Here is a 27,894-nt window from a genome sequence, read left to right as displayed (position 1 = left end):
GGCGCACCGGACACTGTCCGGTGCACCACCGGACAGTCCGGTGCCCCAGACCGAAACAGCCTGTTGGCTGTACACAGCCAACATTCGCCTTTTCTTCTTCTCTCTGTTTCTAACACTTAGACAAATATATTAGTACACAAAACCAATGTACTAAGGCTTAGAAACATACCTTTACTTGTGATTTGCACTTTGTTCATCCATGGGCATAGATTCACATTTAAGCACTTGTGTTGGCACTTAATCACCAAAATACTTAGAACTGGCCCAAAGGCACATTTCCCTTTCAGCATGGCCACCTGATACTGTAAAGAGGCAAAACTTTGAGTATAATCCTCAACAGTACCCTCCTGTCGAAACTCAAGTAACTCATCCAAAGCTGTGTGATAGTCATAGGTACCAAACTGATCAAGTACTGCACTCTTAAGTCTAGGCTAGGCTACAAACCCATGCTGTAATTTGAAAACCTGGTACCACTTGGCAGCATTTCCCTCCAGATGTAAAGAGATAGATGAAGTTTTCAGATCATCACTCACATTATATATGCGAAAGTATTCCTCACACTTGTCAATCCAGATCTTAGGATGTAGACCATCGAAACGTGGAAACGACATTTTGGGGATGGAGGATTGCTGTTGGTATACCTGATCGTCATGGTGGTGACGACCCTCAGGGCGCAGCCGGTGATGAGGATGACACGGACGCCCGGTAGGCGCAGAAGCGAACCAGTTCTCTTCCTCCGCATCGGATCTGTTGGAGACTGGAGAAGAAACTGCATCCATCTTCATTTGCCACATGGTGAGGCGCACCACAGCGTCACCCGTAGCCTTGAGTTGCTGGGACAAGAGAATTTGATCCTGGGTACTCTGGTTCATCGCCTTCGCTGTGAGATCAATCTGAGCCGCCATCTGCTGTTGCGAGGTGTCCATGGAACGGATCTGCGCAAACAGCAGATCGAGACTCTCCTGCATCTTGTTCAACCGGACGTCCTCCTTGTGTGTCGCTTCCGCCATAGCGTCGAGGAGCAGCTGGGTTGGCTTCGACGGCTTAACGGGAGGCGGCGCCGTGGTGCTGAGAGGGGAAAACACCAGGAACGAATCGAATCGCGAGTGGAGCGCGGCCGAGGAAGGGCTGACGTCTGATACCACCTGTGATACACGCCCGTGGCCAACGACGGTGAGAACCGCGGCGTGAGGGTGCTCGGCGGTGCTCACCCTCCGACCAACTTGGAACACAAGTTTGTGGAGCAGGTATTTCTATTTTTCTTTTCTGTCTGTCTCTCCCCACGAGGTTAACCTTATACAAGTCTTAACAGAAAGCCCTACGACCTGACAGTGGACCAACCTTATTACAAAATACGTAAACGACAATGAAACACGTATTACACTTATGCCATAACTCCGGTGATGGTTGGCGCCGGTGTTACACCATGAAAGGGAGGTCTGCCTTCCATTGACGGACCTGAGCGGAGATCTCTGACATTCCATTGACGGTGACAGAGGAGGAGGTTGCGGATCCCCGGGATTTGGCCACGGACCTTCCATCCGCGTCCTCCATCCGCGTAAGGTGACCTTCCATTATCAGCTCAATCAAGGACCTTCCAGCGGGCGTGCGGGCGTGAGGACCTTCCATTCTCCGCTGCGGGGCGGGCACCTTCCAGCGGCAGCGGACCTGATAACCTTCCATCGGCGAGCACCTTCCAGCGGCTGACTGCGGGCGCGGATGACCTTCCATCGGCGAGCACCTTCCAGCGGATTGCGGGCGGCGATTGCGGGGCGGGGCGGAGAGGCGGGCTGCGGTGCGGGGCGGGGATTGCGGGGCGGCTGGCTGCGGGGCGGGGACGGGGCGCTGGCAGAACGCGACAGCAGAACGCGATGTGTGGACGCATACAGTCCACACATATAGAGTAGTAGAGATAAATTCCACACAATATTTCTGAGTTTGTACATTTGTAGGTGTACGCATGGTTATTGCACTTTGTTGACTCGACTCTGTTAAGGGCAATGGCAAAAAAAGGCTTGGTCTCTTGGGATCAAATATCAGCCACGTAGAACTCGCTAGTGTACCACTAAGCATCTCAAGGATCGGCCCTGGTGAATATATGTGCGCTGTCTCGTGCATGCATTCTTGAATACGAGGGAGATGCAGTCATGCAGACACAGAATATATCTATGAATCACTACGGCAGGCCACTGCGCTTGCTTGCAACTGTTGAAAAGGTTCAGTTCAGGCGATGAATGCGACACGGATTTGGGCAGCCTGCAAAACCACGACACGATCGAGCGCCTCGCCACTCTCGGCGGCGCCGGAAACGGTCCAGCGTGCGCGTGGCGGCTGGCGAGCAGGAGCATCCGCCGCGTGTTTGATTTCCACGCGCGCGAGCTAGCTCTGACAGTAGACGTTGCAGTTGCAGAAGAACCCCGCCAAAGACGCCCAACCTTCTACAGCGCCAATGGATCCATTTTGATGCATCGAGCCTGTGCTGTGCTGTGCTGCACTGCTGCGCTGCCAGATCTGACCTTGTTCGGGCGGTATCTCTGATCTCTCTCTAAGCTAGGTCGCTAGCTCCTTGCATCGATCATGGCAGCGGCGGCCTTCCAATCCCAGGCGGATGCGCTGTTCAGGAAAAATCTCGCGATCCAGGTACTCATCTAGCTCATCCATTATCTATCCTTCAATTACATCTTCTTCCTATCATTCTAAATTCCGATCGATTCTGAATTCTGATTTCTGATCGACGATGGATGGATGGATGGATGGACGGATTGTCTTCTCGTGCGGCTTAATTTAATTCCGATCCACGCAGAGGCGCGCTTACAAGACGAACTGCTGCCTGATCCTGTTCCCGGTGCTCGTCTGCGGCCTGCTCGGCGGCCTGCAGACGTTCATGGACACGCTGTTCAACACGGACGACGGCTACAAGCCCGACTGCAAGGGCTGCGCCGGCGGCGGCGTGCGCGTGCGCCTCAGCGAGGACGCCGTCGGGGGCCTCGCGTGCTCCCAGAGCTGCCCGCTGCCGGCGGCCCAGCGATGGCCCGTCGCGCTGCTGCTTCCCGCCGGCGGGGCGGTGGACGTCCTCCCTGACCTCTCCGCCCTGGCTGGGACTGGGATGAAGGAACCGCCGCCGTGCGTCAGCCCCGAGTCGTGCACGGCGCCAGCCAAATTCCTCGTCACCGGCGGCAACAAGTCATTCGCAGAAAGTAAGCCCTAGACTAGACCTGACGATGACGCTAGCCCTGCTTTGATCTGATCTGGTCTTGCAGGTCTCGCGGCCAACATGTTCCCGCCACACGCATCGCCGAAGCTGACGGCTGACATTTCCGGCTTGGCTGATTATGCGCTGGTCCGTTGGATTGGATTCCCGTTCCCTTGCCTTGCAGATGATCTGATTTCTGTCACCCTTAACTTGATTACCGAGAACTTTCTGACGGAATTTTTGCAGGCAATAGAGGGATCAAGTTTTGGTACTAATACTTATGGCGCCGCCTTCGATATGGCGGGCCTTTATTTTCTTCAGAGAAAATGCACTCCGAACTCAATACTTTCTTTCCCAGTTCAGTACGGTCCAAAAATGGGCATCCAAGGTGACTGCAAATTAACCCACACTAACTGCTACTGTTAACTAACCCCCCCCCCCCCCCTCCCAACAGAAGCAAGATGTACTCAAGGATTGTTTGAATGGCGAGAGAATTCAGTATCCATGAACAATGAACTGTATAGAGGCTTCAGAGCTGACAAAACCAAAGAAAGGATAGAGAACAAGAACGACATTGTTTCAGGTTTTTACCATCGATCCCACCATCTTTTCATTTCCTGCCTGTAGTTTGGTATCTTCACTACACTCTAATCAGGTTCCTTAAAACCTGAAGCCATTTCGAGCTCTCCCCGCGTTTTGCGGTCGTTGTTTTGCAGAAAGGCCCTTCGTCTTTTCGCGATTCAACCCGCCGTCCTCGCCCGAACCCCAATCAGGTTCGGTTGGCGCCCCGTCGCCGTCCCCCGAGCACAAACCCTAGCTTCTTGCCGCCGCCTCCGCCTGCTTCGAAGCCCTTGACTTGCTTCACCGCCGTGACGAGCCTCTCAACAACCTCCGCCACAACGACGGTCACGAGCCCCTCCACCGCCTCCGACTCGTCGCCTCGGCCCACCGCTTTCTTACTAGGGCGGCACCGCTGTTCGCGCAGAGGAACAGAGATGCTGCATCCACATGGACTTCGCCGCCGCTGTCCTCCTCGAATCTACCTCCGCCTCTTCCGCCAACGTCGCTGGCAAGGAGATGTCTGGCCGCCGCCTCGCCCACCGCGCTACCCCAACATGACCTCCTCCTTGCTCTGCAGGAAGTCATACCTCGCGCTCCTCCACATGGTCCCCTGTGTCCCGCTCAGCCGCCTCCTCGACAACATCCAGGAGGTTTTGGTCGCCACCAGGCTCACCCTCCTCTTCCCCGTCGTCCTACTCGCGTTTGCCGCGTGAATCTTCCACTTCAGCTAGGCAAGTCCTCTCCATCTCCCTCTTCCTCCTCCTACTGTCATTGTAACTTTTCCCCTTTAGTATGTGAAATGGTGGTATGTTCTGCGTTTGCAACATGCAAGTTTCACAGATGTTCAAATAATGCAACCAGATATTCATATAATGCACAGAGCCGACAGTGGGGTGTGCGAGGGATTGCTCGTGGTTTTGCTCCTGCATCTCTAGCGTAGTCCGCATCTCGTGCTTCTACCTTCCTGTTTCTATTGATGCATCTGTCTCGAGAGATACACTCAAATCTCCAGCCATCCTCTTCATAAGACAAACAAACCAGGCATTTTGTCCATGGATGTTCATCCTTCAAAGGTTAGTTTGTTACTATGTGTTGTTTGGATATTGTATATCCATTTGCTGTAATGGCACAAAAATTATTCGCTTATAACTGGCAGTGATGCATTTTAATTATGGAAATTAGCATCCCACACATGGCTGTTTAAATGCTACAAAATCCTTGTCTTAGCTGGCATATTTAGCTTTAAGCGATTACGGATGATTTGTGTCCCATTACTTTATGCCAAGTGTTTCAAGTGTAATATGCCTGGATGATGTATATGTCTGAACAGGAAAACCAGTGTTTGTTCTTGATGCAAGAGCCTTCTCAGAAAATATTGAGTTATACCAAATTATATTCACAAGTTTTCAGTTGTCATCAGTTCATCAAGATTATTTATGTACCTGTACCTTTAATGGGAACCTTATTTTTTAACTTTAATGTAATTGAGTTGATCTGGAATTTCATTCTATTTATCCAGCTACCTTGTGGATTCACAGGATGTTGCAACTGGGGGTATCGATACAAATGCAGTAATCTTTGATCGGTCATCTGGTCAAATCTTGTGCACGCTTACTGGTCACTCAAAGAAGGTATTTCCTCATGTGATTTTGAATTTTGTTGTAGTTTGCTGCAAGCTGTAACATTGTAACTTCCATTACACAGATAACCACTTTGAAGTTTGTTCCACGGGATCAACTCTTTGTAACTGGATCAGCAGATAAGGCAATTTCCATTTACCATAGGTTTAAGTAACCACTGGAATAATATGGGGATGCGAGGGATTGCTCGTGGTTTTGCTCGTGCATCTCTAGCGTAGTCCGCATCTCGTGCTACTACCTACCTGTTTCTGTTGATGCATCTCTATGTGATTGTAACAACCAAGAAGCATATGTGGCCTCTATTTAATCCACCATAAAAGAAGTATTTGGCGCGTTGGCCCTATTTCTTTTCCGGTGATCAAGTACACTTGCAATATCAGAAATGGTGCTTTCAACTGTTCCCTTTTAAAATTTATGTCCTATTTTTTTTGTTACAAAATCATGTTCCTGTTTTCATTTTACTCAATCGGATTGCAACTAATACATTTTTTTGTTCAAACTCATTATGTTTTCATGTTTGCATTTTCCTATATTTTTTGCCTTTGTAGAACAGATACTATGGAATTGAGATGTTTGGTTCTACATATATAGTGTAGGCATTGAATAAAATCAGGTCTGCATACTTATTTTTGTGCAATCAAAGTAGCTGTTAGTGGGTTCCTACTTCCTAGAATGACAATGTTGGTTTGGTTGAGAAGGATCTTGGAAATCAGAAAGTCTTGCTCTCAGGCATCAATCTCGATGAGGATGCAAAACCAAGAGGGGACAACTGTGAACAGTGGTCATTGTTCGTCGGCACTGGTAAAACTCTGCACAAATCACCAACAAACGCTTACACTGCACTGAATATAGCAATTTGATAACTTGCAATGGTCTATCTTATTTGAATTATATCTGCTCAGCTCAAGCATCATTGACGTTGGCGCTGGCCTCCTCTGTACAAGGCCAGGGGTAAGTGCCTTCCTCCCCTTTATTAGTTGATTCCTCATCCTCTCTGTCTCTTGTTTGTATTTTGTAGACCTGGATCCGAGATATCGCCAGCTCCCTTTTTTTGTTTTGGCCCTCATTGCTCTTCCCTACCACTAGACACCGTTGTAATAGAGTTGTTGATATCGATGTCGTCCGTGAACTGACTGTCGAGAAGGCCTCCGTGGATACCTAAGGCATGCAGCTCCTCATTACTTTGGTAATTTGTGAATGTCTTGCTTCTGTGAATATTTTATAGTAATTTCCATGTGACTGCATTCACAACTTGGTGTAGTGTGCACAACTTAATGAAATTTATATGTGAATAACTTAAATATTGGTGCCCATTTTAAGGTGTACTGACCCCAAGGCCGGTGCTGTTGACCCCAAGGCCGAGAACAAGGTGCTAGATTGAAGATGGCGCAGAACATTGCCATCTTGCTGCTCGTGCTGAATGTGATCAAGAAGAGGTCTGCAACGTGCTCTGTGATGGTGAAAAAATCCTCGCTGCACTACTTGCTAGATTTCAGTCATTTTGATTTGCTGCTTACATGCTGCATTTTCACGCCCGCATAGGATTAGTTTTGCTTGTCAGTTGTGTCTGACCATCTTCAGCTTATGACTGGACTACAGGCTACAACCATGCTTGTTCGTATATTTAGTATATTTAGCTATGTTTCTTTTTGGCGATTTAGTACCCACTATACCTATGCCTGTGGAAGTCTAGATCACCATCTCTTCAGGAGTAAGCATCTGGCATCTGCTACTTTATTTTAGACATATGTTGCCAGCTTCAGATATGTTCTTGACAACACTACCATCTAGAGAAATGTGAAAATATGTTGTTACATGGGACTATACATACCTACTGTATATTTAGACCTGACACGAATCTAAGTATATAGGAAAACTGCCAACTATTTATTAAAAATATAGACTTATTACATGGAAGGATCGGGTGACAAAGGTATGTGCTTTTCTTTTGGTTGCTATTGTTCAGTTCTCCAATCACTTATCATCTGTGCTTCTCATGCAGGCTATAGAGAAGATAAAATCTGCCAGGAATAAATCATCGCAAGGAAGGTGAGTATCTCTTGGCATCTTGTACAAACTACAAAGTGCAGGTGAGTATATTTGCTTCTTTAAATTGATCTTACTGCCCTAAAACTACTAATTCTCGACTTCATGTGACCAGACTAGATTTTTTTTTAATCCAGTTGCCACCACATCAGCACCACTGCAACGGAAAGTACCTCCAGAAAATGTGACCCCAACTTTCATGATTATATGTTATTCTTAGCCTTCTCTGTAGTCATCAATTCTAGATAGGGCATCTCAGTCTATGCAGGCCAGGTAGCAATTAGGTCAATAGAAGCTGTATCTTACAAGCATGTCCTCGAGACACATGGCAGCACTTTTTCATTTAAAGTCATATGTTACTCATCTAAATGCACTATAGGGTTGTTCTTCTGCATGCCAGTTGTGTTTGAAGAGATTGTGTAAACAAAACTTAATTATTATGGTTGTTAGTTCTTAGTTCATGTCTGTACAACTTCCTCCTGTTCTTTAAAGCATATATGTTGCAAATTTTAAGGCGGTTATGTTGCTGTTTTGCACTTTGCCCGGTAATGTGCTTGATCCAATGGTCGAGCTCAGTGCTTGTGCAAAGCACACATGCTGTCCACGGGAATAGTCACCACAAACGGTTGCAAGTGGAAACCAAAACCTTGTTCGTGGACGGCGGTAATGTTTCACGTGATCTTGTTTATTTGTCTCTGGTCAAGCGCCCGATAGGGCGCCTCTTTTCTAGTTGCCTACATAACGCACACGCTCTCCTGTTTACAGCATATGACTTCACAAGCTCAGACCTCAAGCACTACAACATGGTTCTCCAATACAATCCTGATGAATCAAACGTGCTCCGGGTTCCACGCTTAATGAATCTGGTAATGTTCGTTTCTTAAGCTGAAAGAGAATACCAGGTTAACAAGATAATGCTACTGTTCCACGCTTAATGAATCTGGTAATGTTCTTGTGCATGCTATTAGTAACAGTGGCGAATCTAAATGAAAATATTGTTGGGTTGAGTAAGATCAGTTTTACTATATGATATAAATTTTCTTAAACTTTAACGGTGTTTTGCTAGATGATTTATAAATTTTATCAGGGTCAGTTTACGCCAACAAACACCCCCTAAATCCACCCCTGATTAGAAATATCCAAAGTCCAAACAACATTTAGCGCATTGCCTTTTTTTAATATCTGTTTATCATTTTGTCGATCGCCTTACAGAGAGTTTCTAGCTATATATTCTGCAGGCCTCAAGTGCATACCTTCGGTTGAGGGGTAATGATACTAATATGCGGTTTGTGTTTGTTAAAGACATGCCTAGAGATGGTCATCCTATGAAGGCTCCTGACATGTCTTTTATAGTTGGGAAGATGGTTTTTGTATGGATTATAATGCTCCTTTTCCCGGTATGATCTGTTTTAGTATAAACTAATTAATTAATGAAAATTGAAACCCTTTTATTTTGTAATATATAAACCATTAGTACTTGGAGAAATATATTATTATAATAAAATAATCCATTCAAAATTGTAAGCTTTGCCCTATGTCAAATTTCTCTAAGTTCAATCAAATTCTTAGAGAAATGCACCGTCATCTACAATACCGAACAAGATTCATTAGATATACACCATAAAATATATTTTGATAAAGTATTTTTTTGATATTTTATATGTAAATATAAACTAAAATAATTTATAATTTAAAATGGACAAAGACACGAAGTATGTGAAATAAGGGCGTTGTAGCCCCCATATAAGTAGGCCAATACAATAAAATTGTGACTCAATTTACACTACTGGAGACGGCTTCTTTATTAATTATCAAACACTCGGTAAAGGTTTTACCTTATAATACATATAAATTCGTAAGAACACTCTCAATACATATACACTGGATATGAACAAAGTGCCTTAGCTTATACAATGGGAGAATAAAAAAAAGAGGAAAACAAACAAACCGACATTTATCTTAAAATAACATACTAACATTGCAGGTCATCCTGAGCAGTTTAGTGTATGAGAAACAACAGAAGCTAAGGGCAATGATGAAGATGCATGGTTTAGGGGATATGGCATATTGGACTATATCTTATTGCTACTTCCTTGTCATATCATTACTTTATATGTTCTTGCTGGTTGTATTTGGCGCCGTCGTTGGTAAGATAATACCACCTACATTTTTATTAAGAAAGGTTCCGTGTATCACAATAAATAAGATTAGCATGACTTTCTAAGGTGGTTGCGGTTGCAAAAAGTGAAAAAAAATTAAACTGACTTAATTTTCCTTTTGCTTCTCTCATCAACAATAACTACATTATAATTACTGTAACTTTTTAAATTAAGGGGGTGTTTGGTTTCCAGGACTAATTTTAGTCCCTAAATTGCTAAATACAGGAACTAAAACTCTCGCTATTTTAGTTTCTGTATTAGGTAATTTATGAACTAAAATGGAGGGACTAAAAATTTGTTCTTAAAACCGAACACCATTAGTGTATCTCTGAAAATCCCCCATCAGGAACCTTCTATGTGCTTTTAATGATGGAAACCATTTGTTTTCTTGCAGATATAAAGTTATTTGCAGTGAACAGCTACGTGCTACAATTCTTACTATATTTTATCTACATGAACTTGCAAATTTCATTTGCGTTCCTCATGACAACGTACTTTTCTACTTCCGCAACAGCTACCGGTACGTCGTACGTATACGTTTCTACTTGAGTATTCACCTTTTTTCTTGGGTTCAGAAAAGATGGCTGCAGGAACATTCTATCTACCTCGTGCAGTAACAGGATACCTCTATGTTATTGGGTCTGGCCTCATAGGAGAATATCTGTTCAGGCCTTTTGTCGAAGACACCTCCGTCTCAAGTCTGTGCCCAGCTTTCGTCTTGTATACATACATATACACTCTTATATATATACTGCCAAGTTTCAGAAACTTCAATTCGTTTCTTCAGGAAGCCTGATTACGCTGATGGAGTTCTTCCCACCAATGTCTCTGTACCGCATAATCTACGAGCTCTCTCCACCTCCATCGCCGTCGGGGCCTTTCTCGGACTTCTCCGGCGTACGCGTGGGAGACCTGAGCGACCCTGAGAACGGGATCTTGGTCCTCATGGTCGTGATGGTTCTTGAGTGGCCTACGTTTCTTTTCCTGACATTGTATCTGGATGGATTTGGCTGGCTCCAAACTAGAGTTAGAAAGCTGCCGCCGGCGGCGGCGGCATCTTCTCATCAGACCCTTCAGAAGCCGTCCACCACACGGCCTCAAGAACGACCCGAAGCTTCGATTGAAATAGACGGGACGACAGATATCCCGGGAGAGGTAGCGCGTGCATGCGCAGAGAGAGAGATAGTCGACAGGTTCTTGCAGCAACCGGACCAGAGCTACGCAGTCATAGTCGACAACGTCAGGAAAGTGTACCCTCCGAGAGACGGAAACGCAGAGGTGGTCGCAGTGAACGGCTTCTCGCTCTCCATCAAACGCGGGCAGTGTTTCGGACTCCTTGGCTCAAACGGCGCCGGAAAAACCTCTCTCATTGGCATGGTATGGTATGGTATGGTAATGGTATGCGTGCGTTTCCTGAGCCTTTTTTTTTGTTGATCTTGTGATGAGAAGGAGCATATGCATGTGTTGAATACAACTGAGTTACTACTTCACATTACCAATTTTTTTTTATTATTATGCTAACAACAGCTGACTGGGTTCACTAAACCTACATCCGGCACGGCTTATATTGATGGGATGGACATACGAACAGACATGAGCGAGATCTACACGAGAATAGGCGTTTGTCCGCAATTCAAGTAATTGGGTTTACTAAATCCTTTACAAGATTCAAATCTATATGTATTGTCGTCTAATTTGGAATCTTTTTTTTACCTGTGATCACTGGTCCCTTTTTTATATTCTCCATATATGCAGCTTGCTATGGGAAACACTGACCGGCCGTGAGCATCTGATGTTCTATGGCAGACTAAAGAGACTGAACGGCGCTGCATTAACTGAGGTACAATTGCAAGCATGGCCTCTACTGTTTTTTTTGGGCATTGTTTCAGGCTGAAAGCTTTGTATTTTCTTTTTTCTTTCCAGGCTGCAGAACAATCTATGAAAGTACTGAAGATATTCGAGGGCGGTGTCGCCGACACGCTGGTTTCACAGTACAGCGGTGGCATGAAACGCCGCCTCAGCGTCGCTATCTCTCTGATCGGGGACCCTAAGGTTAATAGCTTTGCTCTGTGCAGTTATCCATGACGATCAGAGAGAAACACAGACAGTATTTCTTATGGGGACAGATTCTATATATACATTATTGGTTAATTTATTTGGAGCCTTTCTGCAGGTGGTGTACTTGGACGAGCCAAGCACAGGGTTGGATCCAGCGTCAAGGAGCGCCTTGTGGGACGCTGTGAAGCTTGCCAAGAAGGACAAAGCCATCATTCTCACAAGTAATATAAGATTAATTTCCCTCAGACACTAACCCTAGCTACTTCCATAGATAATTATAACCTTTTTTAACTGTCCCTGAAAATTGAAATCATGGGATGTGTGCCTTCTTCTTCGACTTCCAGCGCATTCCATGGAGGAGGCTGAGGCTCTGTGCGACCGGATCGGAATAACCGCGCATGGACGTCTCCGCTGCACCGGAACCTCCAAAGAGGTATATATATACACACGCATACGGCGCCTCCTCTCGGTCTCAGCTGACGCTTTTAACATTGCATGTCGCAGCTGAAGGCCAAGTACGGCGGCACGTTCGTGTTCACGGTGACGACGGCGGCGGCGGGCGAGGACGAGGCGGTGGAGCGGCTGGTCCGCGGCTCCATCTCGCCTGACGCCAAGCGGACGTACCACATCGCCGGGACGCAGAAGTTCGAGCTGCCCAAGCAGGGGGTCAGGATCGCCGAGGTCTTCCGCGCCATGGAGCAGGCGAAGCGCTCGCTGAGCATCGCCGCCTGGGGCCTTGTCGACACCACGCTCGAGGACGTCTTCATCAAGGTTGCTGCTTGCTAAGGAGAGAGAGAGACCGAGAGAGTGCGCGCGGAATGCCCTGGATGCGTCGTAGTCGTCGTAGAGCCGGGATCGCCACCAAAAGCGTGCAGCGCTTGCGGATACGCCCATACGCTTCTGCAACCCAACTGAAGATTGCTCCCCCCTCTCCGTTAGTAGGATATACTAACAACTCTACAATCACTATCGGAATTTGGCTCTTTGCCGAGTGCCAAATTCTTTGCCGAGTGTTTTTTTTCGGGTACTCGGCAAAGAGCTCTTTGCCGAGTACCACGTAAAAAACACTCGGTAAAAGAAAACACTCGTCGAATAAGCTCTTTGCCGAGTGCCACGTAAAAACACTCGGTAAAAGAAAACACTCGTCGAATAAGCTCTTTACCGAGTGTTTTTTTGACACTCGACAAAAAGCTCTTTGCCAAGTGTCAGAAATTGAGAAATACAACACTCGGCAAAGAGCTCTTTGCCGAGTTTTTTTTCCAACACTAGACAAAGACAATTTAAAAATCACATTTTAAAGCAGTAAATTAATTCAAATGAAAAAGTTTTAACTATAAATTTGTATAACTCATCATGATGTACAATTTATATATTGAACATTTCTTTATATGACAAAATAAAAATAAATTTGTTCATAAAACATATATCTCTCTCGTAGTTTATAAAACTACGAGAGAGATGTATAGAATTTATGCATATTGTTAGAACCATCATGTGAGATGAACAAATGACCAAACAACCAAAATAAACTTTGTAGATCTTGAGAAGTTATAGAAGTTTGTAGTTAACAACTTTATCATTTGAAGTCATATTGTCAACGAAAACTACGTCTGAATTTAAAAAAATTAAAATTTGAATTTTGAAAACGATCTCGAAAGAAAAACCACCAACATGAAAGTTGTATGTATTGAAGAGTTATGAAACTTTGTAGTTGACAATGTTTTGGTTTGAAATGATCTTGTTATGCAAAACTATGTTTGAATTTTGAAATTTGAATTTTTCAAACTATCTCGAATGAAAAAACCACCAAAATAAAAGTTGTAGGCCTTGAAATGTAATGAAACTTTGTAATTGACAACTTTTTTCATTTGAAATCATCTTATCATTGAAAAATTCGTGTGAAGTTTTCAAATTTAAAATTCAAATTTTGTAAACGGTCTCGGATGTATAAACTATTAAAATAAAACTTGTAGATCTCAAAAAGTTATGCAACTTTATAGTTGGTCACATTTTCAAATGAACTCATTTAGTGCCTTAAATAATCAAATTACTCTCGGTTTGTTATAGTACATGGGGAATGAAAACGTAATATAGACATAATTGATGTAGTAGTATAGTGGTATAGGAGGGTATGCGCGAGAAAGAGTTTGCGAGTTCGAATCTCACCATTTACAAAATATATAAATTTGATTCAAAATAATAGTGAAAAATGATAGGGCAATGGGTATGGTAATAGGGCAGGGTAGGTTGGAGAGTTGTTCCTATAATTTAAAAAAATGTTTTGCTGTTTTTTTATTTTTTTCGATAGATTCTTAATTTGACGAGTACTTTTTTCGGACACTCGGCAAAGACTTTACCGAGTGTAAAATAGCCTTTGCCGAGTGTCTTAGACACTCGGCAAAGAACGCGATTCCGGTAGTGAATTAATGATGACTAGGTCGTACGTCGCAACGTACGTGAAAGGGAATTAGGCTTACACCTTTTTCCTAATTGATTTTGGTGGTTGAATTGTCCAACACAAATAATTGGACTAACTAGTTTGCTCTAGTCTATAAGTTTTACAGGTGCCAAAGGTTCACAATAAGCTAATAAAAAGACCAAGAAAGGGTTCAAACAAAGAGAGCAAAAGACAACCCAAAGGAACCCTGGTCTGGCGCACCGCCGGACAGTGTCCGGTGCACCAGGGAAACTGAAGCTGAACTCGCTACCTTCGGGAAAATGGGAGGGCGCTCCGCTATAATTCACTGGACTGTCCGGTGTGCCAGCGGAGCAACGGCTACTTCGCGCGCAACGGTCGACTGCAAACGCATTCAATGCGCTACAGTGCGCGCTAGAGTCAGAGCAGCGCCAGACGCCGCACCGGACAGTCTACAGGACCAGTCCGGTGTACCACCGGGCAGCCCAGAGGTCCCACAAGTCAGAGCTCCAACAGTCAGAACCCAACGTCCGACTGACGTGGCTGGCGCACCGGACTGTCCAGTGCGCCATGCGACAGCAGCCTTCCAACGACCACTTTTGGTGGTTGGGGCTATAAATACCCTAACCACCCCACATTCATTTGCATCCAAGTTTTCCAACTTCAACACATTACAAGAGCTATATCATTCAATTCTAGACACAACCAAATAGATCAAATCCTCTCCCAAGTCCGGAATCACTCCAAATCAAATAGTGACTAGAGAGAGCGACATTTGTGTTCATTTGAGCTCTTGCGCTTGGATTGCTTTTTTTTCTTTCTCATTCTTCTTGTGATCAACTCAATTGTAACCGAGGCAAGAGACACCAATTGTGTGGTGGTCCTTGCAGGGACTTTGTGTCCCGTTTGATTGAGAAGAGAAGCTCACTCGGTCTAAGTGACCGTTTGAGAGAGAGAAAGGGTTGAAAGAGACCCGGTCTTTGTGACCACCTCAACGGGGAGTAGGTTTGCAAGAACCGAACCTCGGTAAAACAAATCATCGTGTCCCACTCTTTATTTGCTTACGATTTGTTTTTCGCCCTCTCTCTCGGACTCGTTCTTATTTCTAACGCTAACCCGACTTGTAGTTGTGTTTAAGTTTATAAATTTTAGATTCGCCCTATTCACCCCCCTCTAGGCAACTTTCAGTACGTCATACATTTATTCAATAAAATATTAAAAACAACGATTAAATAAAAATAAATAATATATCTATTATCGCGATCTCAATATTCATAAATTTTTTACCAATAACTAATACATAATTTAATTGATATAAATCAAATTATACTACAATGTGAATACCACAAAAACAATACCTAAGAAGTGAGAACTAAAGCTGAGCAAACACCGAAGGCTCACGCATAAATAGAGGAACATAGTATACTAAGTTTCATTAGGCACACTTAGAGGTGTACATGGGGTCCTGATACTCGTTAGCCAATGAGGAATTCCTCTATTAGAGTTATGATATGGGAAGATTTTAATAAAGTGCACGACTATACTCCTCGCCCAAATCCAACACTTCAACTCCCAAGCCACGACTATACTCCTCACCTCTCTAAGTCGAGAGGAGTATAATAAAGTGCAAGGGTTGAAGAGCGCAAAGGAAATTTGGGACGTGCTCAAGACCGCACACGAAGTCGACGAGGTGACCAAGATCACCAAGCGAGAGACGATCGAGGGGGAGCTCGGTCGCTTCCGGCTACGCCAAGGGGAAGAGCCACAAGACATGTACAACCGGCTCAAGACCTTGTTAAACGAAGTGTGCAACCTCGGGAGCAAAAAATGGGATGACCATGAAATGGTCAAGGTTATTCTTAGATCACTTGTTTTTCTTAACCCTACGCAAGTTCAATTAATTCGTGGTAATCCAAGATATACACTAATGTCTCCCGAGGAAGTAATAGGAAACTTTGTGAGCTTTGAGTTGATGATCAAAGGCTCAAAGAAAATTATCGAGCACGACGACCCATCCACGCCCGAAGCACAACCTGTCGCATTCAAGGCGACAGAGGAGAAGAAGGAGGAATCTACATCAAGTAGAATACCCATCGATGCCTCCAAGCTCTATAACGAGGAAATGGCGCTCATCATCAAGAGCTTCCGCCAAATCCTCAAGCAAAGGAGGGGGAAGGATTACAAGCCCCGCTCCAAGAAAGTTTGCTACAAGTGTGGTAAGCCCGGTCATTTTATTGCAAAATATCCACTATCTAGTGACAGTGACAGGGGCGACGACAAGAAGGGAAAAAGGAGAGAAAAGAAGAGGTACCACAAGAAGAGGGGCGGCGATACCCATGTGTGCCGCGAATGGGACTCCGACGAGAGCTCCAGCGACTCCTCCTCCGACGAGGACGCCGCCAACATTGCTGTCACCAAAGGGCTCCTCTTCCCCAACGTCAGCCACAAGTGTCTCATGGCAAAGGACGGCAAAAGGAAGAAGGTAAAATCAAAATCCTCCACTAAATATGCATCCTGTAGTGATGAAGATCATTCTAGTGATGAGGAAGAAAATTTGCGTACTATTTTTGCCAATCTTAACATGGAACAAAAAGAAAAACTAAATGAACTAATTAGTGCTATTCATGAGAAGGATGAACTCTTGGACACCCAAGAGGACTTCCTAATCAAGGAAAATAAGAAACATGTTAAGGTTAAAAATGCTTATGCTCTAGAAGTAGAAAAATGTGAAAAACTATCTAGTGAGCTAAGCACTTGCCATGATACTATTGCCAACCTTAGAAATGAGAATGCTAGTCTAATAGCTAAGGTTGATTCAAATGTATGTGATGATTCAATTTCCAATCTTAGAGATGATAATGCTAATTTGCTTGCTAGGATTGAAAAATTGAATGACTCTTTTGCTAGCCTTAGAAATAAAAATGAAAACTTGATTGCTAAGGCTAAAGATTTAGATATTTGCAATGCTTCCGTTTCCAATCTTAGAAGTGAAAATGATATTTTACATGCTAAGATTGTTAAACTAAAATCTTGCAAACCCTCTACATCTATCGTTGAGCATGTTTCCATTTGCACTAGATGTAGAGACATTAATGTTGATGCTATCCATGATCACCTAGCCTTAATTAAGAAACAAAATGATCACATAGCTCAACTTAATGCTAAAATTAATGAGCATGACTTAGAAAATGAAAAATTTAAATTTGCTAGAAGCATGCTCTATAGTGGGAGACGCCCTGGCATCAAGGATGACATTGGCTTCCAAAAGGGAGACAATGTCAAACTTAATGCCCCTCCTAAAAGATTGTCTAACTTTGTTAAAGGCAAGACTCCCATGCCTCAGGATAACGAGGGTTACATTTTGTACCCTGCCGGTTATCCCGAGCATAAAATTAGAAGAATTCATTCTAGGAAGTCTCACTCTGGCCCTAATCATGCTTTTATGTATAAGGGTGAGACATCTAGCTCTAGGCAATCAACCCATGCTAAATTGCCTAAAAGGAAAACTCCTATTGCATCAAATGATTCTAATATTTCATTTAAAACTTTTGATGCTTCTTATGTTTTAACTAAAAAATCTGGCAAGGTAGTTGCCAAGTATGTTGGGGGCAAACACAAGGGATCAAAGACTTGTGTTTGGGTACCCAAAGTTCTTGTATCTAATGTCAAAGGACCCAAAACCGTTTGGGTACCTAAAATCAAGAACTAAATTTATTTTGTAGGTTTATGCATCCGGGGGCTCAAGTTGGATCATCGATAGCGGGTGCACAAACCACATAACAGGGGAGAAGAAGATGTTCTCCTCCTATGAGAAAAACCAAGATCCCCAACGAGCTATCACATTCGGGGATGGAAATCAAGGTTTGGTCAAAGGATTGTGTAAAATTGTTATATCACCTGACCATTCCATTTCCAATGTTTTTCTTGTAGATTCTTTAGATTACAACTTGCTTTCAGTTTCACAATTATGTAAAATGGGTTACAACTGTCTTTTTATGGATACAGGTGTTACTGTCTTTAGAAGAAGTGATGATTCAGTAGCATTTAAGGGAGTGTTAGAGGTGAAAGTCGCCTAGAGGGGGGGGGGTGAATAGGGCGAAACTGAAATTTACAAAAATAATCACAACTACAAGCCGGGTTAGCGTTAGAAATATAATTGAGTCCGCGAGAGAGGGTGGAAAACAAATCGCAAGCAAATAAAGAGTGTGACACGCGGATTTGTTTTACTGAGGTTCGGTTCTTGCAAACCTACTCCCTGTTGAGGTGGTCACAAAGACCGGGTCTCTTTCAACCCTTTCCCTCTCTCAAACGGTCCCTCGGACCGAGTGAGCTTTCTCTTCTCAAATGCTTGGAACACAAAGTTCCCACAAGGACCACCACAAGATTGGTGTCTCTTGCCTCAATTACAAATGAGTTTGATCGCAATGAAGAATCAAAGAAAGAAGAAAGCAATCCAAGCGCAAGAGCTCGAAAGAACACAAGTAAATCTCTCTCACTAATCACTAGGGCGTTGTGTGGAGTTTGGAGAGGATTTGATCACTTGGGTGTGTCTAGAATTGAATGCTAGAGCTCTTGTAAGTAGTTGAAGTGGGAAAACTTGGATGACTTGAATGTGGGGTGGTTGGGGGTATTTATAGCCCCAACCACCAAACTAGCCGTTTGGTGGTGGCTGACTGTCGTATGGTGCACCGGACAGTCCGGTGCGCCAGCCACGTCACCAGGCCGTTGGGATTCGACCGTTGGAGCTTCTGACTTCTGGGCCCGCCTGGCTGTCCGGTGTACACCAGACAAGTACTGTAGATTGTCCGGTGCACCGTCTCGCGCGTGCCTGACTTCTGCGCGCTTCTGGCGCGCATTAAATGCGCCTGCAGGTGACCGTTGGCGCGAAGTAGCCGTTGCTCTGCTGGTTCACCGGACAGTCCGGTGAATTATAGCGGAGCAATTTCCCGAGACTGGCGAGTTCCGGAGCCGCTCTTCCCTGGGGCACCGGACACTGTCCGGTGTACACCGGACAGTCCGGTGAATTATAGCGGAGCGCCTCTGGATTTTCCCGAAGGTGAGGAGTTCAGCGTGAAGTCCCCTGGTGCACCGGACACTGTCCGGTGGCACACCGGACAGTCCGGTGCGCCAGACCAGAGGTGCCTTCGGTTCTCCCTTGCTCTCTTTGTTGAACCCCATATTTGGTCTTTTTATTGGCTAAGTGTGAACCTTTGGCACCTGTATAACTTGTACACTAGAGCAAACTAGTTAGTCCAATTATTTGTGTTGGGCAATTCAACCACCAAAATCATTTAGGAAATAGGTGTAAGCCTAATTCCCTTTCAATCTCCCCCTTTTTGGTGATTGATGCCAACACAAACCAAAGCAAGTATAGAAGTACATAATTGAACTAGCTTGCATAATGTAAGTGCAAAGGTTGCTTGGATTTGAGCCAATATAAATACTTATAAGATATGCATGGATTGTTTCTTCGTTTTTAACATTTTGGACCACGCTTGCACCACATGTTTTGTCTTTGCAAATTCTTTTGTAAATTCTCTTCAAAGTTCTTTTGCAAATAGTCAAAGGTAAATGAATGAGATTTTTGCGAAGCATTTTCAAAATTTGAAATTTTCTCCCCCTGTTTCAAATGCTTTTCTTTTGACTAAACAAAACTCCCCCTAAATAAAATTCTCCTCTTAGTGTTCAAGAGGGTTTTGATATATCAATTTTGAAATACTACTTTTCTCCCCCTTTTGAACACAATAAGATACCAATTTTAAATTTATCAATTGAGAATCATACAAATTGAAAAACTCTTTTTAAAATTAGGTGGTGGTGCGGTCCTTTTGCTTTGGGCTAATACTTTCTCCCCCTTTGGCAGGAATCGCCAAAAATGGAGTCATTAGAGCCCTTTAGAATTACTTTCTCCCTCTTTGGTCATAAATAAATGAGTGAAGATTATACCAAAGACGAAGAGTGATCTCTCCCCCAGATGGAGAGTTGCTCGGAGCGACGGCGAAGGATGAGTTACGGAGTGGAAGCCTTTGTCTTCGCCGAAGACTCCAATTTCCTTTCAATACACCTATGACTTGGTTTGAAATAGACTTGAAGACACATTAGTCATAGCATATGAAAGAGACATGATCAAAGGTATATGAATGAGCTATGTGTGCAAATCAACAAAAGAAGTTCCTAGAATCAAGAATATTTAGCTCATGCCTAAGTTTGTTAAAAGTTTGTTCATCAAGTGCTTGGTAAAGATATCGGCTAATTGATCTTTAGTATTAATGTAAGAAATCTCGATATCTCCCTTTTGTTGGTGATCCCTTAAAAAGTGATACCGAATGACTATGTGTTTAGTGCGGCTATGCTCAACGGGATTATCCGCCATGCGGATTGCACTCTCATTATCACATAGAAGAGGGACTTTGGTTAGTTTGTAACCGTAGTCCCTAAGGGTTTGCCTCATCCAAAGTAGATGCGCGCAACAATGGCCTGCGGCAATATACTCGGCTTCGGCGGTAGAAAGAGCTACGGAGTTTTGCTTCTTTGAAGCCCAAGACACCAAGGATCTTCCCAAGAACTGGCAAGTCCCCGATGTGCTCTTTCTATTGATTTTACACCCCACCCAATCGGCATCCGAATAACCAATTAAATCAAATGTGGATCCCCTAGGATACCAAAGCCCAAACTTAGGAGTATAAACCAAATATCTCAAGATTCGTTTTACGGCCGTAAGGTGAGCTTCCTTAGGGTTGGCTTGGAATCTTGCACACATGCATACGGAAAGCATAATATCCGGTCGAGATGCACATAAATATAGCAAAGAACCTATCATCGACCGGTATACCTTTTGATCGACGGATTTACCTCCCTCGTCGAGGTCGAGATGCCCATTGGTTCCCATGGGTGTCTTGATGGGTTTGGCATCCTTCATTCTAAACTTGCTTAGAATATCTTGAGTATACTTCGTTTGGCTTAGGAAGGTGCCCTCTTGGAGTTGCTTCACTTGAAATCCTAAGAAATACTTCAACTCCCCCATCATAGACATCTCGAATTTTTGTGTCATGATCCTACTAAATTCTTCACATGTAGACTCGTTAGTAGACCCAAATATAATATCATCAACATAAATTTGGCATACAAACAAGTCATTTTCAAGAGTTTTAGTGAATAAAGTAGGATCGGCCTTTCCGACTTTGAATCCATTAGTGATAAGGAAATCCCTAAGGCATTGATACCATGCTCTTGGGGCTTGCTTGAGCCCATAAAGCGCCTTAGAGAGTTTATAAACATGGTTAGGGTACTCACTATCTTCAAAGCCGGGAGGTTGCTCAACATAGACCTCTTCCTTGATTAGTCCATTGAGGAAGGCACTTTTCACATCCATTTGGTAAAGCTTGAAGCCATGGTAAGTAGCATAGGCCAATAATATACGAATTGACTCAAGCCTAGCTACGGGTGCATAGGTTTCACCGAAATCCAAACCTTCGACTTGGGAGTATCCCTTGGCCACAAGTCGAGCTTTGTTCCTTGTCACCACACCATGCTCATCTTGCTTGTTGCGGAAGACCCATTTGGTTCCTACAACATTTTGATTAGGACGTGGAACTAAATGCCATACCTCATTCCCAGTGAAGTTGTTGAGCTCCTCTTGCATCGCCACCACCCAATCCGAATCTTGTAGTGCTTCCTCTATCCTGTGTGGCTCAATAGAGGAAACAAAAGAGTAATGCTCACAAAAATGTGCAACACGAGATCTAGTGGTTACCCCCTTATGAATGTCGCCGAGGATGGTGTCGACGGGGTGATCTCGTTGGATTGCTTGGTGGACTCTTGGGTGTGGCGGCCTTTGTTCTTCATCCTTCTTGTCTTGAGCATTTGCATCTCCCCCTTGATCATTGCCGTCATCTTGAGGTGGCTCATTTGCTTGATCTTCTACTTCATCAACTTGAGCTTCATCCTCATTTTGAGTCGGTGGAGATGCTTGCGTGGAGGAGGATGGTTGATCTTGTGCATTTGGAGGTTCTTCGGATTCCTTAGGACACACATCCCCAATGGACATGTTCCTTAGCGTGATGCACGGAGCCTCTTCATCACCTATCTCATCAAGATCAACTTGCTCTACTTGAGAGCCATTAGTCTCATCAAACACAACATCACAAGAAACTTCAACTTGTCCGGAGGACTTGTTAAAGACTCTATATGCCATTGTGTTTGAATCATATCCTAGTAAAAAGCCTTCTACTGTCTTAGGAGCAAATTTAGATTTTCTACCTCTTTTAACAAGAATAAAGCATTTGCTACCAAAGACTCTAAAATATGAAATATTGGGCTTTTTACCGGTTAGGAGTTCATAAGATGTCTTCTTGAGGATTCGGTGTAGATATAACCGGTTGATGGCGTAGCAGGCGGTGCTGACCGCCTCGGCCCAAAACCGATCCGAAGTCTTGTACTCATCAAGCATGGTTCTTGCCATGTCCAATAGAGTTCTGTTCTTCCTCTCCACTACACCATTTTGTTGTGGGGTGTAGGGAGAAGAGAACTCATGCTTGATGCCCTCCTCCTCAAGGAAGCCTTCAATTTGAGAGTTCTTGAACTCCGTCCCATTGTCGCTTCTAATTTTCTTGATCCTCAAGCCGAACTCATTTTGAGCCTGTCTCAAGAATCCCTTTAAGGTCTCTTGGGTATGAGATTTTTCCTGCAAAAAAACACCCAAGTGAAGCGAGAATAATCATCCACAATAACTAGACAGTACTTACTCCCGCCGATGCTTATGTAAGCAATCGGGCCAAATAGATCCATGTGTAGGAGCTCCAGTGGCCTGTCAGTCGTCATGATGTTCTTGTGTGGATGATGGGTGCCAACTTGCTTCCCTGCTTGGCATGCGCTACAAATCCTGTCTTTCTCAAAATGAACATTGGTTAATCCTAAAATGTGCTCTCCCTTTAGAAGCTTATGAAGATTCTTCATCCCAACATGTGCTAGTCAACGATGCCAGAGCCAGCCCATGTTAGTCTTAGCAATTAAGCAAGTGTCGAGTTCAGCTTTATCAAAATCTACCAAGTATATCTGACCCTCTAACACTCCCTTAAATGCTATTGAATCACCACTTCTTCTAAAGACAGTGACACCTACATCAGTAAAAAGACAGTTGTAGCCCATTTGACATAGTTGAGAAACGGAAAGCAAATTGTAATCTAATGAATCTACAAGAAAAACATTGGAAATGGAATGGTCAGGAGATATAGCTATTTCACCAAGACCTTTGACCAAACCTTGATTTCCATCCCCGAATGTAATAGCTTGTTGGGGATCTTGGTTTTTCTCATAGGAGGAGAACATTTTCTTCTCCCCTGTCATGTGGTTTGTGCACCCGCCGTCGATAATCCAACTTGAGCCCCCGGATGCATAAACCTACAAAACATTTTTAGTTCTTGACTTTAGGTACCCAAATGGTTTTGGGTCCTTTGGCATTAGAAACAAGAACTTTGGGTACCCAAACACAAGTCTTTGACCCCTTGTGCTTGCCCCCAACATATTTGGCAACTACCTTGCCAGATTTGTTAGTTAACACATATGATGCATCAAAAGTTTTGAATGAAAAGCTATGATCATTTAATGCATTAGGAGTTTTCTTCTTAGGCAACTTAGCACGGGTTGGTTGCCTAGAGCTAGATGTCTCACCCTTATACATGAAAGCATGGTTAGGGCCAGAGTGAGACTTCCTAGAATGAATTCTCCTAATTTTATCCTCGGGATAACCGGCAGGGTATAAAATGTAACCCTCGTTATCCTGAGGCAGGGAGCCTTGCCCTTAACAAAGTTGGACAATTTCTTAAGAGGGGCATTAAGTTTGACATTGCCTCCCTGTTGGAAGCCAATGCCATCCTTAATGCCAGGGTGTCTCCCACTATAAAGCATACTACGAGCAAATTTAAATTTTTCATTTTCAATTTCATGCTCGGCAATTTTAGCATCTAATTTTGCTATATGATCATTTTGTTGCTTAATTAAAGCCATGTGATCATGTATAGCATCAATGTTAACATCTCTACATCTAGTACAAATAGTAGTATGCTCAACGGTAGATGTAGAGGATTTGCAAGAATTAAGTTCAACAATCTTAGAACGCAATATATCATTTTTGTCTCTAAGATCGGAAATAGTAGCATTGCAAACATCAAAATCTTTAGCCTTAGCAAGCAATTTTTCATTTTCATTTCTAAGGCTAGCAAGAGAAATGTTTAGTTCTTCAATCCTAGCAAGCAAATCATCATTATCATTTCTAGGATTGGGAATTGAAATATTACAAACATTTGAATCAACCTTAGCTAACAAATTAGCATTTTCATTTCTAAGGTTGTCAATAGTTTCATGGCAAGAGCTTAGCTCACTAGAAAGTTTTTCACATTTTTCTACTTCTAGAGCGTAAGCATTTTTGACCTTAACATGCTTCTTATTTTCTTTAATAAGGAAGTCCTCTTGGGTGTCCAAGAGATCATCCTTTTCATGAATGACACTAATCAATTCATTAAGTTTCTCTTTTTGTTGCATGTTGAGGTTGGCAAAAAGAGTGCGTAAGTTATCTTCCTCATCACTAGCATTTTCATCACTAGAAGACTCATATCTAGTGGCGGATTTGGATTTAACCTTCTTCTTTTTGCCGTCCTTTGCCATGAGGCACTTGTGGCCGACGTTGGGGAAGAGAAGGCCCTTGGTGACGGCGATGTTGGCGGCGTCCTCGTCGTCGGAGGAGTCGCTAGAGCTTTCGTCGGAGTTCCACTCCCGACAAACATGAGCATCGCCGCCCTTCTTCTTGTAGTATCTCTTCTTCTCCTTTCTTCTCCCCTTCTTGTCTTCGCCCCTGTCACTGTCACTAGATATAGGACATTTTGCAATAAAATGACCGGGCTTACCACATTTGTAACACACTTTCTTGGAGCGGGGTTTGTAGTCCTTCCCCCTCCTTTGTTTGAGGATTTGGCGGAAGCTCTTGATGACGAACGCCATTTCCTCGTTGTCGAGCTTGGAGGCGTCGATTGGTTGTCTACTTGGTGTAGACTCCTCCTTCTTCTCCTCCGTCGCCTTGAATGCGACCGGTTGGGCTTCGGACGTGGAGGGACCGTCAAGCTCGTTGATCTTCCGTGAGCCCTTGATCATAAATTCAAAGCTCACAAAATTCCCGATTACTTCCTCGGGAGTCATTAGTGTATATCATGGATTACCACGAATTAATTGTACTTGAGTAGGGTTAAGGAAAATAAGAGATCTTAGAATAACCTTAACCACCTCGTGGTCATCCCACTTTTTGCTCCCGAGGTTGCGCACTTGATTCACCAAGGTCTTGAGCCGGTTGTACATATCTTGTGGCTCCTCCCCTTGGCGAAGACAGAAGCGACCGAGCTCCCCCTCGATCGTTTCCCGCTTGGTGATCTTGGTGAGTTCATCACCCTCGTGCGCCGTCTTGAGCACGTCCCAAACTTTCTTGGCGCTTTTTAGTCCTTGCACCTTGTTGTACTCCTCCCTACTTAGAGAGGCGAGGAGTATGGTTGTGGCTTGGGAGTTGAAGTGCTCGATTTGGGCCACCTCGTCCTCATCATAATCCTCATCCCCTACTGAGAGCACCTAGAGGGGGGGGGGGTGAATAGGTGATCCTGTAAAAACTTAAACTTATAGCCACAAAAACTTTGATGAAGCGTTAGCACAATTATTGCCAAGTGGCTAGAGAGGAGTCAAAACACAATAACCACAAGAAATCAAACACAGAGATGACACGGTGGTTATCCCGTGGTTCGGCCAAGTACAAAACTTGCCTACTCCACGTTGTGGCGTCCCAACGGACGAGAGTTGCACTCAACTCCTTTCAAGTGATCCAATGATCAACTTGAATACCACGATGTTCTTGCTTTTCTTTTCTCAATCCCGTTTGCGAGGAATCTCCACAACTTGGAGCCTCTCGCCCTTACAAAAGATGTTCACAGAGAATCACGGAGCAAGGGAGGGATTAGCAACTCACACACGACACAAAGATCACAGCGAATACGCACACACAAGACCCAGACTTGAGCTCAAGAGACTAGCACACTAGAACGGAGCTCAAATCACTAGAATGTCGAACAAGTGCGCAAGATTGATGTGTGAGTGATCAAGAGTGCTCAAGGAGTGCTTGGTGTTCTCCTCCATGCGCCTAGGGGTCCCTTTTATAGCCCCAAGGCAGCTAGGAGCCGTTGAGAACAAATCAGGAAGGCCATCCTTGCCTTCTGTCGTCGGGCGCACCGGACAGTCCGGTGCACACCGGACACTGTCCGGTGCCCGATTTCTTTCCTTAACAGGCGCAGCCGACCGTTGCCGACCGTTGCAGATCTGGCGCACCGGACAGTCCGGTGCACACCGGACAGTCCGGTGCCTCCTTCTGACCGTTGGCCAGACCACGTGTCGCGCGCAGATTCCGCGGTCGACCGTTGGCTCGGCCGACCGTTGGCTCACCGGACAGTCCGGAGCACACCGGACAGTCCGGTGAATTTTAGCCGTACGCCGTCGGCAAATTCCCGAGAGCGGCGTCTTCGGGTCGAGGCAGCCTGGCGCACCGGACACTGTCCGGTGCACCACCGGACAGTCCGGTGCCCCAGACCAAAACATCCTGTTGGCTGTACACAGCTAACTTTCTCCTTTTCTTCTTCTCTCTGTTTCTAACACTTAGACAAATATATTAGTACACAAAACTAATGTACTAAGGCTTAGAAACATACCTTTACTTGTGATTTGCACTTTGTTCGTCCATGGGCATAGATTCACATTTAAGCACTTGTGTTGGCACTTAATCACCAAAATACTTAGAAATGGCCCAAAGGCACATTTCCCTTTCAATCTCCCCCTTTTTGGTGATTTATGCCAACACAACATAAAGCAACTAGAACAAGTGCAAAATTACTTCAAATAGAATTCAAATCTATTTTGATTCATATTTGGCATATATGGATCATCCTTTGCCACCACTTGGTTTGTTTTTGCAAATCAAACTCAAATCTCTATCTCTAAGTCAAACACACATGTTGAAGCATAAAGAGAGTCATTCCAAAAGAGATTGATCAAAGATTTCAAAAACTCCCCCTATTTCCCATAATCATTACTTCTCCTCACAAGAAACCAACTTTTGACAAAAGTGACAATAAGAGAGTTTTGACAAAAACAAAAAGCTCTATTTCACTATTTCAAAATTTCTCAAGTGGTAGCTGATCCATTTATTGCTTTGGCCTTTATTTTCTCCCCCTTTGGCATCAAGCACCAAAACGGGATCAATCTTGGCCCTTTAACCCCATTGCCTCACCAAAATCTTCAACTAAGATCAAATGGCAATAAGAGTTCATGAGATGAACTTGGAATAAGTTACCCTCTCATTGGAGTGCAGTGGAAGTCTTTCATGGTCCAAGTCCACCTTTCCCTTTTAATCCTCCTTCGAGACTAAATCAAGCAAACTCAAGCATATGGTTAGTCTCAAAGGGTCAAGTTGTAACACATCTCCCCCTAAACATGTGCATCACTTTGCAACGGACTTGTGAGGTCCAGGGAGTGTTTGTACAACTTGAGCACCTCAATAAACAACAAAATGCAGAATGAACATGATCAAAGGCATAAACACATGTATGCTACAATTCAATCCAAGTTCCGCGAATCTAAGACATTTAGCTCACTACGCAGCCTGCAAAAGGTCTTCTCATCTAGAGGCTTGGTAAAGATATCGGCTAGCTGGTTCTCGGTGCTAACATGAAACACTTCGATATCTCCCTTTTGCTGGTGGTCTCTCAAAAAGTGATGCCGGATGTCTATGTGCTTTGT

The 27,894-nt window shown here is 44.1% G+C and overlaps 1 protein-coding gene across 1 annotated transcript; it reads left to right on the top strand.

Moving 5' to 3' along the window:
* The first annotated feature begins 2,225 nt into the window (after positions 1-2,225).
* LOC103654810 (ABC transporter A family member 8) lies at positions 2,226-12,623 on the top strand. Its single transcript, XM_035967551.1, has 17 exons — positions 2,226-2,640; positions 2,804-3,197; positions 3,261-3,340; positions 3,440-3,581; positions 3,648-3,776; positions 8,206-8,306; positions 8,679-8,837; positions 9,425-9,587; positions 9,994-10,119; positions 10,214-10,297; positions 10,387-10,976; positions 11,127-11,236; positions 11,355-11,439; positions 11,523-11,651; positions 11,773-11,878; positions 12,002-12,090; positions 12,162-12,623. The coding sequence occupies exons 1-17, from the start codon at positions 2,578-2,580 to the stop codon at positions 12,441-12,443; spliced, it is 2,832 nt and encodes a 943-aa protein (XP_035823444.1). The 5' UTR covers positions 2,226-2,577; the 3' UTR covers positions 12,444-12,623.
* Positions 12,624-27,894: the final 15,271 nt, after the last annotated feature.

This window comes from Zea mays, chromosome 4, assembly GCF_902167145.1.
Source record: "Zea mays cultivar B73 chromosome 4, Zm-B73-REFERENCE-NAM-5.0, whole genome shotgun sequence".
NCBI classification, from domain to species: Eukaryota; Viridiplantae; Streptophyta; class Magnoliopsida; order Poales; family Poaceae; genus Zea; species Zea mays.
Note: the sequence above shows the minus strand (reverse complement) of the source record. Positions and strands in the feature narration are given on the sequence as shown.

What these genes read in the sequence shown, in the direction of transcription:
- LOC103654810 (XM_035967551.1), top strand. Translation starts at nt 2,578, where the DNA reads ATGGCAGCGGCGGCCTTCCAATCCCAGGCGGATGCGCTGTTCAGGAAA. An exon ending in CAACAAGTCATTCGCAGAAA is followed by an intron (nt 3,198 to 3,260) that starts GTAAGCCCTAGA and finishes CTGGTCTTGCAG; the next exon opens with GTCTCGCGGCCAACATGTTC. An exon ending in CAAGAACGACATTGTTTCAG is followed by an intron (nt 3,777 to 8,205) that starts GTTTTTACCATC and finishes TCCTGTTTACAG; the next exon opens with CATATGACTTCACAAGCTCA.